The 18,396-nt window shown below is 41.5% G+C and overlaps 2 protein-coding genes across 8 annotated transcripts; one reads left to right on the top strand and one right to left on the bottom strand.

The window, feature by feature from the left end:
• Positions 1–811: 811 nt before the first annotated feature.
• tp53i13 (tumor protein p53 inducible protein 13) lies at positions 812–6,854 on the bottom strand. 2 transcript variants are annotated; one of them, XM_071496490.1, is made up of 9 exons: positions 6,264–6,853; positions 6,080–6,157; positions 5,814–5,849; positions 5,486–5,544; positions 5,148–5,226; positions 4,143–4,271; positions 3,267–3,476; positions 2,021–3,128; positions 812–1,827 (listed from the first exon to the last, which is right to left on the bottom strand). In XM_071496490.1, the coding sequence occupies exons 1-9, from the start codon at positions 6,378–6,380 to the stop codon at positions 1,724–1,726; spliced, it is 1,920 nt and encodes a 639-aa protein (XP_071352591.1). In that variant the 5' UTR covers positions 6,381–6,853; the 3' UTR covers positions 812–1,723. The 2 variants fall into 2 exon arrangements, with proteins under 2 accessions (XP_071352591.1, XP_071352592.1); XM_071496491.1 differs by lacking the exon at positions 5,814–5,849 and having other exon boundaries at positions 6,264–6,854.
• Positions 6,855–7,581: 727 nt separating this feature from the next.
• LOC139631863 (cylicin-2-like) lies at positions 7,582–17,900 on the top strand. Of its 6 annotated transcripts, none has more exons than XM_071496480.1 (24): positions 7,582–7,722; positions 8,340–8,485; positions 8,791–8,904; positions 9,613–9,708; positions 11,093–11,186; positions 11,702–11,754; positions 11,838–11,927; positions 12,077–12,181; positions 12,302–12,427; positions 12,695–12,805; positions 13,318–13,366; positions 13,486–13,547; positions 13,632–13,671; positions 13,767–13,879; positions 14,911–14,985; positions 15,229–15,348; positions 15,438–15,530; positions 15,702–15,779; positions 15,891–15,962; positions 16,366–16,479; positions 16,604–16,693; positions 16,779–16,871; positions 16,958–17,002; positions 17,207–17,900. In XM_071496480.1, the coding sequence occupies exons 1-24, from the start codon at positions 7,701–7,703 to the stop codon at positions 17,573–17,575; spliced, it is 2,370 nt and encodes a 789-aa protein (XP_071352581.1). In that variant the 5' UTR covers positions 7,582–7,700; the 3' UTR covers positions 17,576–17,900. The 6 variants fall into 6 exon arrangements, with proteins under 6 accessions (XP_071352581.1, XP_071352584.1, XP_071352582.1 ...); XM_071496483.1 differs by having other exon boundaries at positions 15,229–15,322; positions 15,436–15,530; XM_071496481.1 differs by having other exon boundaries at positions 13,770–13,879.
• Positions 17,901–18,396: the final 496 nt, after the last annotated feature.

Consider the following 18,396-nt stretch of genomic DNA (forward strand, 5'->3'; position numbering starts at 1 on the left):
TACTTTCTTCTTTGTCTAATAGGGACCAGTGTGTTTGAGCCCTAACCTTCAGCACAAGTACATGATCAGAGGCTTCTTAGCAAAAAGAAGTGCATCATGCTACTGTAATTAAATCCTTGGTACCTCTTGATATAAGTGGAATAACAACTTGACAGATTTTTGCTACATTCTGTTTAATTGCGTCTAAAATAAATTCTTTACACAGGCAATAATTTCAAAATCACTGAAAATTGCGTAATTTTATGAATTAGTATTTAATTATTGAATGCCAATAACTTATGTTGTAAATGTTCTTGCTGTGATGATGTCTCATCATCCCAACATCTAGTGAAAAGGTTTTTCATTCCATGATGGTGATATTAAGCCCCCTGCAGACACGTTTCTGATGGTTTTCTGAAAAAATGTTATAAAATAATATTTATATAATTAAAATTGTGTTTACGCCATATTTGACTCGTATCCATGTGGGAATATTGTCAACCTATTTCCCTCAAAGTTAAGTATTTATTTAGCTTTGTTTAGCTGGTCCTACTCCGAGCCTTCAGCCTCCTGATAAAGACATAAAGACATATTAACAACTGCTAAATAAGTAAGGCGGTATATTTCTGTCAGTGGGTGTGTCAACAAATGAGTAACAAAAGAATTGCAGGACAGAAATGCCAGAGATAAAGAAAACAACAGATTTAAGGAATGAAAGAAAAAAAATATCAATGTCATGTTTTAAGATGGTGTTATACTCAAATATCAACATTGGTTTATGGTGTTACAAGATACAAGAAAACATCAAAAAACAGTTCACACACTCAATTCCTGCCTCAAGGGATTTATTGTCTATGTAAATCTAAACCTCTAAAAACATCTTTTAAATACAGCTATTCATGTGTGCGTACCATTCAGTGATTCAGCGCAAACTGCACAGCGTTGCTTACAACAGCAACTTACATTTTCACACATTAAATCTTCACAGGTAAAAGCAACATGATGTTACCATACTAGTACTTATAAAAACAACGGAAAGACCGAATGTGACAATAAAAACCATCCTCGTGTAGAAAAATTGACTCGGGCGGAGCAGGAGACTCAATATTGATTGTGATGCACAGAGTGTGCAAAATGGGTCTCCTACACACTGAGCGCTGAGTAGGAGACTGATCAGACAAATGAATTGTGAGAAGTCATTCAAATATATAAAATTTGCGGTGCACTAAATAAAACCTGAGGGCTTCTCTCGGACTCTTTGATGTAACGTTTGCAGGGTTCGATCCTTCCTTAAATGTTATTTGATGGTTGTTACTCGGGGACTGAGCTGAAGCTAATCTATGATAGTCTTTGTGTAAACACAGTTTGATAAGAAACCATTCACCTCCGTGCTCTCGATCCTGTCTGGATGGCCAAAAACTGTTTTTCTTTCTCTTTGTCATGGCTTCCTTCACAAGGAGCAATACAAATAATGATGCTTCCAATCATAACAATCCAAATGTAACCAATGACATGGGTCCTCTGTCAAATTACTTTGCGTCCACTCAGTTTGGACACAGGATCTAACTCGTGCTTCAGCTGCTGCAGTATTTCAGCTTCAGCTATTAGAGGATCCAGCAGCACCTCTGCCCTTTTGATAAAGCTGGTGCAGTCCAGCCCTGTCAGATAAACACTGTACTATAGGTACAAGACAGCTCTGTTATATTCAGCATATCTTTCTTCTGGTCTGGGCGCAGACCCGAGCTCAGTCTTCATCTGAGCTGGAGGAGCTCGGCAGGAGAACACACTCCTGTCTTCTACCTCTTTTCCTCCTCCTCTTTGCGATTCGCAGCCTCCTACGGATCACATCTGGAAGACACACGCAGATTATGTTGCTTACGTATTCAGACAAAGGCACCGTTCCTCCACCTAAGAGCTCATGCTAAAGGTTGTGTGTGTGCTAATTAGCAGCATCTCTTAAAAACTATGTAAAAGACCTCACTGAAACGATCAAACTAGTTCAGCGGGTCTCTGGTGATTGATCCCTGTGTGGCCCACTTACCTGCCACACTGTCGTAGTCCTGCCGTGGGTCGTGCCAGTAAAGACTAGGCGTGGTCCTCCAGTGGCGGTACAGGCGAGTGTGAAGCACAGACAGCGTCAGGAGAACCAGCAGGAAGCCCAGTGCCGCTGCCGCCCACACCGCCTCGTCTGTCCTGGGGGTCCTTGGCAACCCCTTGTTCACAATGGTAGCTCGGGCCTCGGCCCCTGAGGCCTCGGCGCACTCACACTGTTCGCCTGCCTTGCAGCTGTCACAGTCATGGCTGCTGGGCAGGGAAATGGCTGGCTGCCTGTTTGGGTGTTGCTGCGGCCGGGGCAGAGATTCTGATTGGGATTTGGAAACAAAGTCAAAGCCATTGTTTTCACTTTTGTGGTGAGAGTGTGTGGCACCGAGGGTTTGCTTATGCTCCAACTCTCTTTCTTTTACATCTACCACTTCATTACCCTTCATCTTGCCATCTGCTGCGACAGTTTTATCATAGTTCTTCTCTTTAGAGTCAGTCTCTGTCATGCTGTGTGGAGAGTCTGTACTTTCATCTTTGGAACTGAGAGCCAGTGCCTCAGGCGCTGTCATGTGGTCATGGTCACTGTTCACACCATCTGCAAGAGCATCCATGTCAGCTGAGGGGTTAGTGTTTTTGTGGTCAGTATTTTTAGAGCTGAGCTGCAGTGCTGCTGTCTGTATCGCTGTCTGTCTGTATCCCGAAGGAGCTGTGGGCCCGGGTGCAAGGATCTGATTCAGATTTTGGATCTTGGATTGAGAAGGAGCTTCCCTTGGACCAGGAGGATCTGAGAGAGTCCCGTTCTCTAGAGGAGAATCTGCTGATGGCCCAAGTGTGTTGTTGTAATCCTGGACATCCTGTGTCCCTCTCAGCGTGGTGCTGCTGGTCTGGCTGCTCAAAAAAGTGGAGGCATGTGTTGTAGTGTCTCTCTCACTCTCATTCTCAATATTCTCCCGTTTCGCTCTGATGGCCGCTCTGATCTGTCTGCTTTTCCCTGCCTTTTCCATTGTTTTCAAGCTGTCCCTCTTCATGCTGGACTCCAGCTCAGCCTCCACTGCTCCATTCAGCAGAGAAGAGATGGTGCGCTCACAGCACTGCCTCAGAGACTCCTGGGGATTAGTAAAAGCTACTTACACACACTGAAACGACTCTTCCATACTGCTTTCATTGCAGTGCATGTAAAATTGCTGATGATTAATATGTGATTCAAAAAAACACAAGCACAAGCATCAGTACAGTCTCCAAACCTTCATGTTTGTTGAGCCTTCCTCTGGATGTGTGTGTTGCTGCCTGTGCATCTTCGCTGGCCAGGTCAACAGCAGGTTGTACTTTCTGATGTTGTTCACGCCACTGACCGTGCTGCTTGTGGTTGTTGCGGTCTCCAGCCCATCACAGACGTCTGTAGAGGCCACAGTGGACAGCTCCAAAGTGCGACCCCAGGACACCAAGGCTATTGGCTGAACAGAAGAGCCAGCAGTGAACACTCACCCCCGCTCTTCCATAGAGGCTCACCTTCTGATTTAAGAAGTCACGGCACACTAATCGTCTGTAGCAGCTGTCAAAGGTAATTCATAACTCTTTCCTCAACTAACAACATGTAACACTGGAACAAATTAACATCTTTAACAAGGCCTCTGGAGCTACTAATGCCGATGTGTGCCCTGCAATGAGAAGAGTTGCATTAAATTTTGTTGTACATGTACAATGACATAATAAAGATTCTATTCTATTCTATTTATAAGGGTTCACTTCACAGACTGTAGACTGCCTCATAATACTTAATGAAAACTAATCTTTTGTTTTTGTGTCTGTAGTTTGTCCTAATTAATGGTAACAAGGACAGAGTGTCTATCACACCCACACAAAGGTTGTTAAACCCTTAAAGGAGGATTAACAGATACCTGATAGGCCTGGTTTTGCTTGGTCAATACCTAGGAGGTCCAAAAGTGCTGGAGTGGGCTTACATTACACGCTCAGTTATTTTACCGTGCTCAAGTATTTAAGGTGCCAAAGACATGTCAGCAAGGTTTACAGAGTTCAAAATATTTCAACAAGTGAATGGAAAAAACTTGAAGTTTAATCTCACTCTGACAGATTAAAAGCAGAAACAAAGTGTTTCTTACCATGTGTGTATTGAGCTGTGGGTGTGGGGTAATGATGTAGTCTGACAAACAGGAGCGGGCCAGGACAGACAGAAGGAGACGCTCATGGAGAGGAGCACAGGGGTGGTAGAGCAAAACAGTAGCTCCATGCTAGAAATTACACAACAACACAAACACAAGTGTGATTATAGCTGTCCCCATCCTCTACCATTACTTCAGGGTTTCCCCTAATTCAGTTTTCATCAAAATATATCACACAAAGTAACTTAGTGCTTGAAATTGTATAAATATTGCATTTCCTCCTTCTCTGGAAATAATGTTTTTCAGCAGCAAAAACATCTGCAAACCACCGACAAGCGTGTTAAATCAGCTGCGATCTACAGAACACTCTGGCGCAATGGTGTAGAATGGGATAAAGATCCCAGACATCCCATTACTGTTTCTTAAATCCTTAATAATCAATAAGGTCCATGAGCAGTGGCAGCTCTGTTACCAAAGATCCTAATAGGTACAATGTGAGTATTGGTTGACTTCCCTGTATTACTGTTCATTTAAGTTGCAAGGAAACAATTGATTGTGTCTTAACTCCACAGTTTGATGTATTTCTGGTTTAAACAGATAGTAAGATGGCAAATGATACAGAAGGGACTTTATTCTTCTGTATACAACCACTGGACTCTACTCTACTGCAATAAAGAAACAACTATGGCATCTAATGTAAAACAAAAAAAAATATATGGCTTTTGTCATATAATACGATGTTATCTCTAAACTATGCTGTGAAATAGTTGTAAAGTTGTAGCTTTTATATGATGGGAATACAGAGGGGTGTCGAGGGCATTGTGAAAACAAGAGATGATGATCAACAGATTTAAATGTGAAACAGTTGTAGGTGTATTTCAATAAAGGCAAAGTAGCAAGGTACTTTTTCTTTAACTGTACCAAGCACATGAAGTGATTAAATTGCTGTGAGAGAGGAGCCAGAGGCAGAAGCAGGACCGAGTGACATCTGATGCTGCAACTTACGTGCAAGTTATTGAGCCATCGTTGAGGAGGGCAGTACAAGTACTCTCCACTCTCTGCACTCACTGGTCTGTACATGCCACTGCAACACACACAAACACGGACACACAACTTAACATCCCAAACAGCTCTTTTATATGACAAAATGACATCTACGTTTATTGCAGTATTACAAAGCTGTAGATAAGGACCATAAAGGTGCTGTTGGTGTGACTAAAGGTGTCGTTACAAATGTGTGTGTCAGCAGAACTAGACAGAACAACTTAAGTGTGGTCATCCAGAAAATGACTTTCCACATATGCTGAGCCTACTGGATCATGTGTCTGTGCACATAGCCTGACCTGTTAGGAATGGTGCGATTATAGGAGATGGGTTCATCCATACAGATCTGCCTGGCCGGCTGCAGTGAAAAGAAATGAGATCCAGTTAGATTTTATTTCCTTATTCCTGCGTTTCCTCTAACAGCCATTCATCAATCACTCTTGCCGGGTTTTGGTTCATTTCATGCATTAGCCTCAAATTTGTAAGCTTTAATATGGATGTGCCGCTGACTGTTGTCCGGGTGAGCTGTGATTTTAGGAAACAGCCATGTGACGTTAGTGTTCGGAGGGTCAAAGGCTGAGGGAAGATTTGATAAAGATGGTAGTTGCTGGGAAAGTGTTTACTCACCTCAGGCTCATACACTGTGTCAATACTGGGATGTCTCTGCAGATATGAGGGAGAGTGCACACTGGTCATTGCAGTGTATTCAGCCTGCCTGTGAGGTACTTCTGAGAACTACCCTGTGCCACATGCACAGGCCTTACCACAATAGTTACTTCCCCATGATTGTTTTAAACTTTCCGGTACCCAGTTTATTGTGGCCCACCCCACCCAGCTGAGTCAGTGAGGCTATACTGTGCAACACGGATGAGGGCTGCTGTATCCATGGTTACCTTTGTAGACTCAGGCCAGGTAGACACTGGACAGTCCCAATAAACAGCATCCGCAGGCAGGTCCCTGTCTAAAGAGAGCTATCACACACACACACACACACACACGGAAACTGAGTGCATTGAATACCTTATAACAAAGTGTGACACACACACACCAACAGAGTCAGCAGGTATTAAACTGTACCTTCCCATTGTCACATCCTGGCCCCGGAGACTCGGAGACACCGCACCGACCCAAGCTGACCCACAGCGCGGCCACGACAGTCACCGTCAGCGGCGCGGAGGCGGTTTGGCTCGGCATGGTGACCACCAGTCAATCATCAAACGCGTTGCTACTTGTCATAGCTTCCCTCTGGTCCTCCAACTAGAGTCCGACAGACAAAGAGCCGACCTTTCATAATCTCAGGTCAAAATCTGAGTCCCATAACAGAGGAGAAAGGTAACCTCCACACGGAGCCCTGTGTCCGCCGCCGTCCTCTTTAAGTTAAGCTAACGTCGGCTAGTTGCTGTACAATATAAAGTGAAAAATGATGAGGGAGACGCAGAAGAGGGCGATAGATAATGTTGCGGACACCCATAACAACTGCACTACTTCATGAGATGCAGCTGTCAAGTTGTCGACATTGGTGAGAGATAACGTCTTCCTTAGAAATTAAAAAAAATGAAGCTTTTGTATCAACTTCATTAGCTACGTTAAAATATTACGTTTCTCTTTTTCGACATCAAATAAGTCAGTTAAGTATTTAAGTATGATATTCTGTGGATATATACAATTCAGGGTTTGTTCTTTTCTTTCTTTTTTTTTTTTGTTTAGAATAACTTTATTTTTATTTTAGGGATAAAATCCCATTTCCGGAATAAGCTGCTGTTTCTAACTTCACACAGCTGTGAAACTACGGAAGCTGGAAAGGAACATAAGATAGAAGTTTGAATACCGTGCTAAAGCTGACCCTGTGATCATACCTCTGAATAACCTCTGGGAGGCGACACAAGAGCATAACATGCCTTAAATAAATCAGCGTTTATTTTGCTTCTTGTAGTTTGTTCGTGGTTCATTATTATAACAGACCAGAGGAGAAACAGTATTGCTTCTGGGCTGCTCGAAATAACGATTCAAATCAATTGGAGCTGTGCAGTAGGTAGGTTATAGAAATGACGTGATAATCCTGGTCCTGATGCGTCCTATTAAACAGTGAAGCTTTACCCGCGATACCTGAAACAGGCATTACCTGTTGGCACAGGTAAATCACAAGTCAGGTGCAGTCAGACGAGACGTTGTTGCTTTCAAAATAAAACAGACAGTGTAAAATAGTCTGAAATAAAACCGTACAGTCTGTTTGGCGCTCTCTATCACAGAACAGAAAATAACTCGTGAAAACAGCAGCCTTGGTACATTAAAGTTATAGGAGGGGAGTTTGTCGTTAATGTAAATCTTTTCTTTCAAAGAGGGATTTATTTTGAAACTTGTAAAGGGAAGCGATTCTGGCCTCCTCCACACTTTCCCTGTTTCCCCACCCATAAAAACTCCTGTCACACACGCACACACACCCCCCCCCCCACGGCTTGTTGTAAACCCGTCCAGAGGAGACCAGGGTCCCTGGACAGAGACGTCTGGACCTGCATGGAGTCTACACTCCTCAAAGGTTTGCTATATTTTAGACTATAATTTGCTGAGAAGTCTGCTTAGTTTTTAATTTGACGAGTGTGTGCCTGATGACATTTTTGGCGTGTCTTTTAATACACTAAGCAGATAACAAAAAAATCTGGAAGAAGGCAAATTGTCCATTTATTGCTGTTTTGTAGAGGTGTTTCTAAGACTAGGCTAATTTAACCTGTTTACACAAAACAAAGACTTTGTCTTCTTTCCTTAAGTAGTGTTAGGGGTGTGGCACTTACATGAACTGTTGTAATAATTGTCTCATTCACTGGATTCATGGCAAAGTGCACCAAAAAGGCATCAATCTGCAGGCAATGTTTTATTTATTAAACACCTTATGTTTGACTTATACTCCTGTTTTAATCTGTCTATTTAAGGGTGTTGGGCAACAAGGAAGTGCACTCACACTCTTCCCATAGTTGTTTCGATGCAACCAGCATAGTAAAAATCAGTTGCTACAACAGCTGATTCTCCATAAAGTTTGTAGATACTGGTGGCTCACTAGCAAGGCTTTAAGGATTCTAAATGAAAAAAAAAGAGAGATCAGAGTAATTGGTGTTTGTCCGCCAAACATGTCTGAACCTGTCATACTCTGCTGTTTAGCTCCAGGTGGAGCAGGCGCTGCAGGTGCCCAGCAGCCAGCAGCAGCCCCGCCTGGTGGTTTGCCGCCCCTCGCTGAGGTGGCAGAACCTGCAGGCCTGGAAGATAAGAGTCAACCCGGACGGCCTTCAGGAGTAGGAGATGGACAGGTGAGCAGGAGAGATACTCAAAGGACACAAAACAATCATTTGCATGCATTGATCCATTTTATTTTAACACCAAATATTCGAGGAGCTTATACATCAGTTTTAATTTCATGATGGTACATATAAAATACACCTATGGTAGTAAGCACCTAAAGTAATGAATTCCATCATAGTATAAAATGTTAAATGCTACTGTTATGCTTATCTGCTCAGTTTGTGTGTGTTTGTTTCACCCAGATACTGAATTGTAAAGATTGTGATGGACACTTAAAATAATCTCTGCTCTTTCTCTTTTCGTCTGACACCAGGAGCTGTACTCATTTGACAGCTCTCTCTCTTCAGACAGCGAGGATGAGGGTATTGGCAAGAAAGAGAAGAAGAAGAAGAAGAAGAAGAAACTAAAGAAGAAGAAGAAGAAGAAAGTATGTATCTCAAAAAGCAAATCTTCTCCACTGACAAGCAATGTTCATGACATGTTGTCATGAACATTGCTTGTCATGGTCAGTGGCATGTTTTCATTATCACTGGGTGTTTTCTTCAACACTCTCAGTCTAATGTGTCACACAAGATGAAATCACTTCCCAACAGTCAGTTGAGCTTGTAGCTTCTTGAGGGTGTGTCATTGATTGGAAGCTACACACAGCTACTATGGCTGCTTTGCAGAAATCATGAGTTTGCACACTCCTGACATCTGACAGAGGAGGGAAGTGCGGTGCGGGCTGCACCTAGCAACAGCCACTGAAACAGCAGAGCACTAGGAATGGGATTCATTTGTTTATAATGTAGAGCAACTGTCACTGTTGCAAAAGGTTTGATTGGCCTACGAAATAGCTGGAATGGGTGTGTGCGTGTGTATGTGTGTGTGTGTGTGCATCTTTAATTTTGTAAAATGGCTGCTTGTGTAGTTATCTTTGTGTGTTGCCGAGTGTTTGAAGAGCCCTTCCCTTCTGCTGCCAGCTACAGCACCTCCTCTAAGCAGCTCTGACAAAGCCTCGCTCTAGTGTGTTTGTAGTGACTCATTCGTTTAGATTCTCATTTAGCACTTTCGCCAACAAAGGAGTTGTATAAATAAACCTGTTCAATGTGCACACGAAGTTGAGCAGTGACATTCCCTTCCTCTTTCTCAACAGGATTCCAGCTCATCCTCATCTTCATCCTCATCCTCTTCGTCTTCCTCCTCTTCTTCTTCCTCTTCCTCCAGCAGCTCTTCAGACAGTGACAGTGAGGTAAGTCGTGGTTCGGTGCTGATCAAGGAACCCCAGAGCTGTGCAGAGGTATATTGCTTCCTCACACCTCCCGTCTTGCTACATCATGCTGCCATTTGATACCACAGAGCCTTGCCTGAGACTTCCTCCTGACTGAGTTGTTTGCGTTGATAGTTTTGAGAGGTCTTGATGCTCATCTCTTTCAGTGGAAGCCAACACATTTGTTCAAACAAACTCTAGATCTGATGGTTTGACAGTGCAGTTTTGTTTATGTTAATCCTTTAGATTTAGAACTCTTTCCTGCAGCATTGCTAAATTAAGTCGTTGGCCACAAGCACAAACACTTTTCACACATCAGCTCATTGGGGATTGATGGTCCCTTCTAACTGTGTCACTGCCTAAGGTGAGGATATATGAGTTTGTCAGAGCTGACAATAACAAGCTGTCAAGAGAGTATTTAGGGTGGAAGAGCTGTGAATTTGACTGTATTTACAAATTTCAAAACTGAGTGTTTATCGTGTATTTTGGCAAGTTGGGGGATAAGAGCCTCAACCCTCCCCAGACCTGCTTTGTCAACGCTTTCAGCTTTGAAATAACTGCATATAAAAGAGCGCACAAGTGCCTAAAGCATTTCCCCTTTTTGTCTAGTTTGGTAACATTTTGCTTCAGGTGACTGCAGTCACATGCTGGCATGTTGTCTTGCTCATTATCTGAGGGTGTGGGAGGAAAATCAGGAGACTCAGGAAAAGCGAGCTCCTCTCATAATCTTTTCAGACGAAAGACTGAAACAAAGGTTTGAGAAAAACTTTGAGGTTGAGTTTTTGCATCCCACAAATATGTTACCACTTATTGGTTCACCTCTGAAAGGAACACAGAGGTAAAAATATTACAAGAGCAGAGCAGCAAGTGTACATAACACTGGAATGCATTTCACCCTGGGCACTAGGCGGAGGCTCAATTGTCCTGGATCTGATAGCAGGTGGTATCTGACAGGAGAGGAACACACCCAGTGACAATGTTTGAAACCCTCTGTATCTACCACAGCAAGTCATGACAATAAAATCATGTGTGATCTATGCGACGTTATATTGACCGGGAACTCCCCAGACATCACAAATAGGTGGGTGTGTGTGTGCTTACATGTATAGGTACATAGTAGTATTACTGTTTATTCGTGCATCTGTACGTGTCATATCGTTTGTCATGTGTTGGTTTTGGCTGCATGGTCGTAGCAGGTGCGGAGGTTTATTATCTGACTGTAGTGAAGGCAGAAAATTCTTAATCTAGCAGGCGACACCCAACCCTAACCCCGGTGACTTTATCTTTATTTATACTTTTTTGTGCACATGAAACAATCACTTTGCAAACACCGGTCACACCGAATTGATCATGCATTCCTTTGCAGGATGAAAAGAAGAAGAAGAAGAAGAAGGAGAAGAAGAAGGAAAAGGATGAGGGGAAAGAGTATGTCTGGGACAAGGTCGTCATAGCTGACGTTGGTAAGAGAAACACAGCATTTCTCATTTGCAGTGTGAAATTGCTCTGTTTTTAATAGTTAATGCATTTTTAGGCTTATAGTTATAAATGTATGTAGTCATACTGTTTGCATGTATTCTTCTTCAGAGCTGCTTGAGCATGTAGGTGACGACTTGCCAAAGGGCATCTTCCAGTTTGTCCAGACCTTCCAGTTATTGAATTGTCTCCCAAACCAGTTTAAGTGTGTGGTGGCAGAGAGGAGAGTGGGCCACCAGTTGGGTTGTCACCTAAACTCTGACATGCAGATTCTGATATTTATTAACATCCACATGGTCAACAAATGTCTACAAAGTTCTGTGTTTACAGCAGCTCATGGAAACATATTCATTCAGATTTTCTCTCACTTTAAAACGTCAATGGCTGATCATGTAAACAGATGAACAGAGTTACGTCGAACAGTATTCAGAGCTGCATGACTGTCAGTGATTTGTGTTTATTTAACAAATGCTTCACATTTTACTGTATTAAATGTTTTCAGGTCCTGATGGCAAAGTGGAACAGGTGTCTGGAGAGGGTCTGGTGAAGAACCTGGTGAGAGAGAAAACAAGCTTCCATTTTAAACATGCTGTTGCTGTTAAACTTGTCATTATAGAATTTTTGTGTGTTTGTTTCAGGATTTGAACTCATCAGATGATGAGGATGACAAGAAGAAAGAAAAGAAGAAGAAGAAGAAAAAGAAGAAGAAGAAGAAAAAGAAGAAGAAGGTTTGTGAAATGAAACTGTAATACAGCAGATTTTACAATAATCCATTTTTTTTATTGGGCTCGCAAACATCACTGAATCACATCATGAATCATATATTGCAATGAAAACAATGATATATTACTTCTTGATTGCACTTCCTCTGTCCCAGGAATCGTCCTCTTCTTCATCTGACAGTTCATCATCTGACAGTGAGGATGAAAAGAAGAAGAAGAAGAAAAAGAAGAAGAAGAAGAAGAAGAAGAAGAAGAAGAAGGTCAGATTTTTTTTAAAAAAAAGAGTTGAATACTTTACAGTTACTATATCAACTGTCTGATCCGTCTGTTCTGCCTCTGTGCAAAAACAAATAAACAGTATGAATATGTTATTTATACAGGACTCCAGCTCCTCTTCCTCAGACAGCTCCTCTTCATCTTCCTCTTCTGACAGCGAAGATGACAAGAAGAAGAAGAAAAAGAAGAAAAAGGACAAGAAGAAGAAGAAAAAGAAAGACAAGAAAAAGGTAAAGCAACGTAGATGTTTCATTTGTCCCAGTCAGCCTTCAGTGCTACTTTCATTTACTTGTGTAAATGAAGACTGGGAGGACTCTACAGAAAATATACAGTAATACCTTTACAAATGCAATTCATCGTGTGTTAATCATGGAAGGTACATTTTGTTATTATACTGTATGTCACAAAGAGTAAAACAACTAATTTGTAATGCACAATTTGTGATGCAGAATGACAAACTGAAATGTTTTTTTTTTTGTTTTGTTATACTGACACAGGATTCCAGCTCTTCATCTTCATCTTCATCCTCATCTTCTGACAGTGATGACGATAAGAAGAAAAAGAAGAAGAAAGATAAAAAGAAGAAGAAGAAGAAGGATGAGAAAAAGGTCAAATTCCTCTTGTCACATTTTAAAAAGCCTAAATCCTGTAAACTATGCAGGTCAGGTCACATTTTCCATTTTTGTTTTCTGCATACAGGAGGCTTAGGTTTTATTATTTTATAGTATCAGTTTCTGGGTTAGACTCATTTCTCAGTGCATGACTGTAGAAAGGTGTGTATTCACTTTGGAGCACAGAACAAACCCATTTTCCAACAGTGCGCACACCCTCTGAGAAAATGAGCATTAGCCTCTGTCCCTGTCAGGGCCTGCAAGAGAATGGTATGTAAAGGTACATAGTTTCCACACACCTCAGCTCAAATTGTTGATCTTTATTCAAATTCTGCAGCACCACAGACAATGAATGGGTCTGTGCACTCGGGTCTGGTTATGATTTGTCAACAAGGCTGTGCTGTTATGTGTTTGCATGTACTATATGCATCTCTTGTTGGGGGAAATAAGGCACAGTATACACCAGAAGTCTGACTGTATATGTGTGTCGTATCTGTGTGTTTTCACAGGATGAAGAGCAGAGTGAGCTCAGCAGTGTTACTGCTCTTTCAGCAGCTGGTGAGTGTTCCCACTTTGTGGTGACTCAAAAAGACAGAATAACACATGGAAATCACAATAACAGTTGCTACTGTTCATGGTGTTGATGCAGCAACGTTGGACTGTCTCCATTTCTGCAGGTGGTGAGACCGCAGGGCCAAGCACTGCTGGAGATAAAAAGAAAGATGAAGATGCTGACAAGGTGAAATACTCACACATGCTGTATGCGTGCTGCACATATATGCACAAACACACAGGAAGTCATTGCTTTCTTTTGTCATCACAGGCCAAAGCCAAAGAGCTTAAAGCAGCAGGAGCATTGGCTGGTATGTGTGTCACTATGGCTCTTACACAAATCAAACGGCAAGTGGAGGTTCTTAAAAGTGTTGTTGGTTTGGTTGTAATGACATTTCCTGTCCAGCAGTGGGAGCAGAGGCATTCCCTGATGCTAATGAGGAAGGCAATCTGAGTGATGATGAGGGAGAGGGAGGCAAGGAGGTGGATAAGAAGAAGAAGTTGAAGAAGAAGAAAAAGGTAATCATGCTGCTTAAAATCACATTAGTAGCTTTTTTAATGGGTATTACAGTTTTTTATAGTGCATTATCACCGAGTACTGCAATATTTACCTCATGATACAGTTTATGTTACAGGAAAATCAAGACCGAGATTCAATTCAATTCAATTCAATTTTATTTGTATAGCGCCAAATCATAATATACATTATCTCAAGGCACTTTACAGGGTAAGGTCAAGACCTTACTTTGTTACAGAGAAAAACCCAACAGTTCCCACAACGAGCAAGCGCTTGGCGACAGGGGGGAGGAAAAACTCCCTTTTAACAGGAAGAAACCTCCAACAGAACCGGGCTCAGGGTGGGCGGCCGTCTGCCTCGACCGGTTGGGTTTAGGGGAAGATAGAAAGAGGGGGAGGGGGAGGAGAGGGGAGAGAAGAGAGAGAGACCAGGAACAGCTGTGTCGGTAATGGCGTTATTAATAATAAAGACAGGTAATAGTAATAGTAAAGATGAGTAGTGGTGGATCTGGATCCTGCTGCTCCCGAGGCAGAGATACCTGCAGAATGAGGACAGAGAGAGGGAGAGAGAGGAGAAGCACAAAACTACGGGAGAGAAAAAAAAAAAACAAAGTTAATGGCATGAAGTCATTGAGAGAGAGAGGGGGAGAGAGACAGAAATAGGGAGAGAGCGCCCAGTGAATCATGGGAATCCCCCAGCAGTTTAGCTCTATAGCAGCATAGCTAAGGGATGGGTCAGGACATACCCGAGCCAGCCCTAACTATAAGCTTTACTAAACAAGACAGTTTTAAGCCTGATCTTAAAGGTAGAGAGGGTGTCTGCCTCCCGAACCCACACTGGGAGCTGGTTCCACAGGAGAGGAGCCTGATAGCTGAAGGCTCTGCCCCCCATTCTGCTCTTACTAACTCTGGGAACCACAAGTTGACCTGCATTTAGAGAGCGAAGTGTCCTATTGGGAAAATAGGGAACTATAAGCTCTCCAAGGTACGATTCAGTGATTTTTTTCTTCAAACTCTCTATCTGTGTTTTACAGGACTCTGGCTCATCTTCAGACAGTGATGACGACAAGAAAGACAAGAAGAAGAAAAAGAAGAAGAAGAAGGAAAAGGTACAGTATGCAGAGAGCTGTGAAAACTGTGTTTGTATCTGCTGATGGTGCTGATGGTGTTGTTGTTTCCAAATCACTGTCTGACCTTTTTTGTATTTAGTGTCATGGTTCAGTGTCAAGTTTTCCTGTGTGCAGAACAATCTAAATTTAGAAGTGGGAATATGAGTTTGTGTCTAATATGATTCAAATGTTTGTAGATATAAAAGTAGATTTTTTTTTTTTCTTGTTTCATTTGATCCACAGGACTCCTCCAGCTCCTCTTCATCTGATAGCTCCTCTTCAGACAGTGAAGATGACAAGAAGAAGAAGAAGAAGAAGAAAAAGAAGAAGAAGAAGAAGAAGGTAAAGAAGAAGAAGGATAAGGTTTGTGTCTTCACAACACTTCTGGGTATACATTTTTATGTGTTTCTGCTGTTTTGTGTATTGTACTGAAATTAAACCTCGCTTCACAGGATTCCAGCTCTTCCTCCTCATCCTCCTCCTCCTCTGACAGTGAAGATGATAAAAAGAAGAAGAAGAAGAAGAAGAAAAAGAAGAAGAAGAAGGTAAAAAATATGTGGACACTTTTAATATGTTTTGTTGTAAAAATAGTTTCCTTCCCACTGTTGTTCTTTTACTGTTTTAATAATGAATTATTTGCACTGGTTGTTAACCAATGAAAATTAGAGAATATTCAAGGGTGACCTTCTGTGACTGACTGTGACATATACTCACAGAAGTCCAGCTCTTCTGATGATAGCTCCTCTTCTTCCTCATCCTCATCCTCCTCTTCCTCTGATAGTGAAGATGATAAGGTGAGGTGACACATGCACAAATGCAATATACTCTACTCAGTAACTGATACGTCTGCACCTGAGTTTACACAGATAGCACAATTCATCAGAAGTGGGTTTTTTTTACTTTAGAAAAAGAAGAAAAAGAAAGATAAGAAAAAGAAGAAGAAGAAGAAGGATAAGAAGAAGAAGAAGAAAAAGAAGGTGAGAACGTCTCATCTTTCATCATTCCAGGATTTTGGTTGAGTGACAGGGTTACAAAGTTTTGAACAACATTTGAGAGTATTAACTCCTGAAAATTAGCAAAAATGTCCAAAAACCTTTAAAAAGTTTTGAAGAACATCCAGAAAAGAAAAAATGAGGTAGGTTGCCATTGACACCTTACATGTTTCCTGCAAAAAGCACAGTATTAATGAGTGGAGTGAAACAACTGAGTCTTAATGTCAGCATTCATGAGGTTGTACAATGATATTGTGACTAAAACACAAACTCTTCCTGGTTATTTAGGCAAAATGAGTAAAATGAGCTTAAATAACAGAGTGGTAACTTATCCTAGTTACTACTACTGCCACTACTAATGTGATAACAATTTTACTTCTCTTTCTAGGATTCTTCTTCTTCTTCTGATTCCTCCAGTGATTCTTCCAGTGATGACGATAAGAAGAAAAAGAAGAAGAAGAAAAAGGATAAAAAGAAGAAGAAAAAGAAAGACAAGAAAAAGGTAAAACAATATGCATATGTTTGATTTGGTGCTATTAAAAGTGCTGAGTGTTATTTCCTGTGCATATTAAAATGGAATGTCTCTCCTGCAATGTAATAACACAATTGCCACATTTACATCCAAGGACTCAGATTCCTCTAGCAGTGATGATGACAAGAAGAAGAAAAAGAAGAAGAAAGACAAGAAGAAGAAAAAGAAGAAGGACAAAAAGAAGGTAATTTAGTATGTGTTAAATAAAAATACATTGTTGTGCACATTTTTCTTGAAATATATGATTGACTTCCTCTAATTCTGAGCAGGACTCAAGCTCCAGTTCATCGAGTTCCTCTGATAGTTCCAGTGACAGCGACAAGGAAAACAAAAAGGAGAAGAAGGATAAAAAGAAGAAAAAGGTACATTACTCATGCTCAGTGGAAATATCAGATTTTTTCCCTGTGAAGGTGAAATGAGTCTTATTGGTTCCCTGTTTGCCCCCCAGAGTTCGGGTTCATCAGGAAGTGAAACTGAGGAGAAGAAAAAGACTGTAAGTTTGCTCGTAACATAAATTATGTGAGAACGATTATGGGTGGTTTCAAGCTTTAATTCTTTGTTGGGTCAAGCTGATATTTCCTCAAGCTAAGAAAACTGCCATAATCTTTCCTCACAGAGTCTGTTCACCTTCTCTAAAGTTAACCTGGTTTTCCGTTTACAGTATCCTTCATGTGTGGTGGTGTTGATTTCATTTCAGGAATGCCCCGATGGTGGGCAAGGTGGCGAGCCAAAAATGGAAGTTTCAGGTTCAGGTGGCGGTGGACTTTCTGCTACGAGTGGCAGCAGCTCCAAGCCTGGTCCTGGTCCAAGCGGTGCTCCTGTTTCCTACGTGTCACTCCCCTCCAAACCCGTCTTAAAGCTGGATCCTCCTCCTCCCTCAGCTGTCTCCAAGCCCTCTGTCTCAGGCTCCTCACAGAGTATGGGAGACAGGTCCCTGGTTCGCAGACCTGTCAGCCCCATGGAGTCCCTGATGGGGAGTCCGAGGAGGCTTGGAGACACAGGGACCCGTTCCACTAGCCACCTCACCTCAAGTGATCTACTGAGAGGCCCCAGGCCTTACCAATAATGACATGTCATGGATCAAAAAAGTTATATTGCTGATTTTAAAAAAGTGTGTTTCACATGACATTGGAGGAAGTTGAATGTGATGATGAGCTATGATCGAATGATGCTCTAATGATGTCAGTGCTCTGATTTTATCCGAAAAAAAAAAAAAAAAAAGATTACACGTGTTTATCGCTCATAGTTTTCTGTTTGAATACAGAGGTTATTGGGTAAATATGCATTCTGACATGATGACAATGTTTAAGATCATTACAACATGGAGGAAATGTCAATCACATGAAATTATTTCAAATGCTCGCTTAAGGGAATAAAACTGATTTTATTTATTTTGTTTCTTATGCCTGTTATCATTATTATTATTATTATTACTACACTCATTACATACTATACTCTAGTCATTACATTAACATATTTCCTTACTAATACCTCACAAGCTTTCCACTTACATATGGTGCATTCAAGTACTCCTACATCTCAGGTTCTTCAGGTACAGAGCAGGAACACGTTTATGTTGCCTATGGTAAAGGGAAATAAGACTCAAAAGAAAGAGAATCGACAAATTATTTTACTGTTCATTTGAATCGTTTTTAAATAACTGGTAATGATTTAGATCAGAGCCCACGCTTTATTTAATTAGGCTACAACTTTTAATTCAAGTACTAACACCAGCTACACAGTTTTCCCTTTTTAACCGCATTACTTTGTGTGTAGTTCGCTGTAATTATTACTCACAAAGTTAAGAAAATTACATTGTCATTTATGACTAAGCGCAACGAACACAGACGTTTTACCGCACTATATTCCCAATCCCTGGTCTTCTGC

Source organism: Trachinotus anak, unplaced genomic scaffold (genome assembly GCF_046630095.1).
Source record: "Trachinotus anak isolate AG129_WGS33_773 ecotype Australia unplaced genomic scaffold, CSIRO_AGI_Tana_v1 ptg000014l, whole genome shotgun sequence".
Classification (NCBI taxonomy): domain Eukaryota; kingdom Metazoa; phylum Chordata; class Actinopteri; order Carangiformes; family Carangidae; genus Trachinotus; species Trachinotus anak.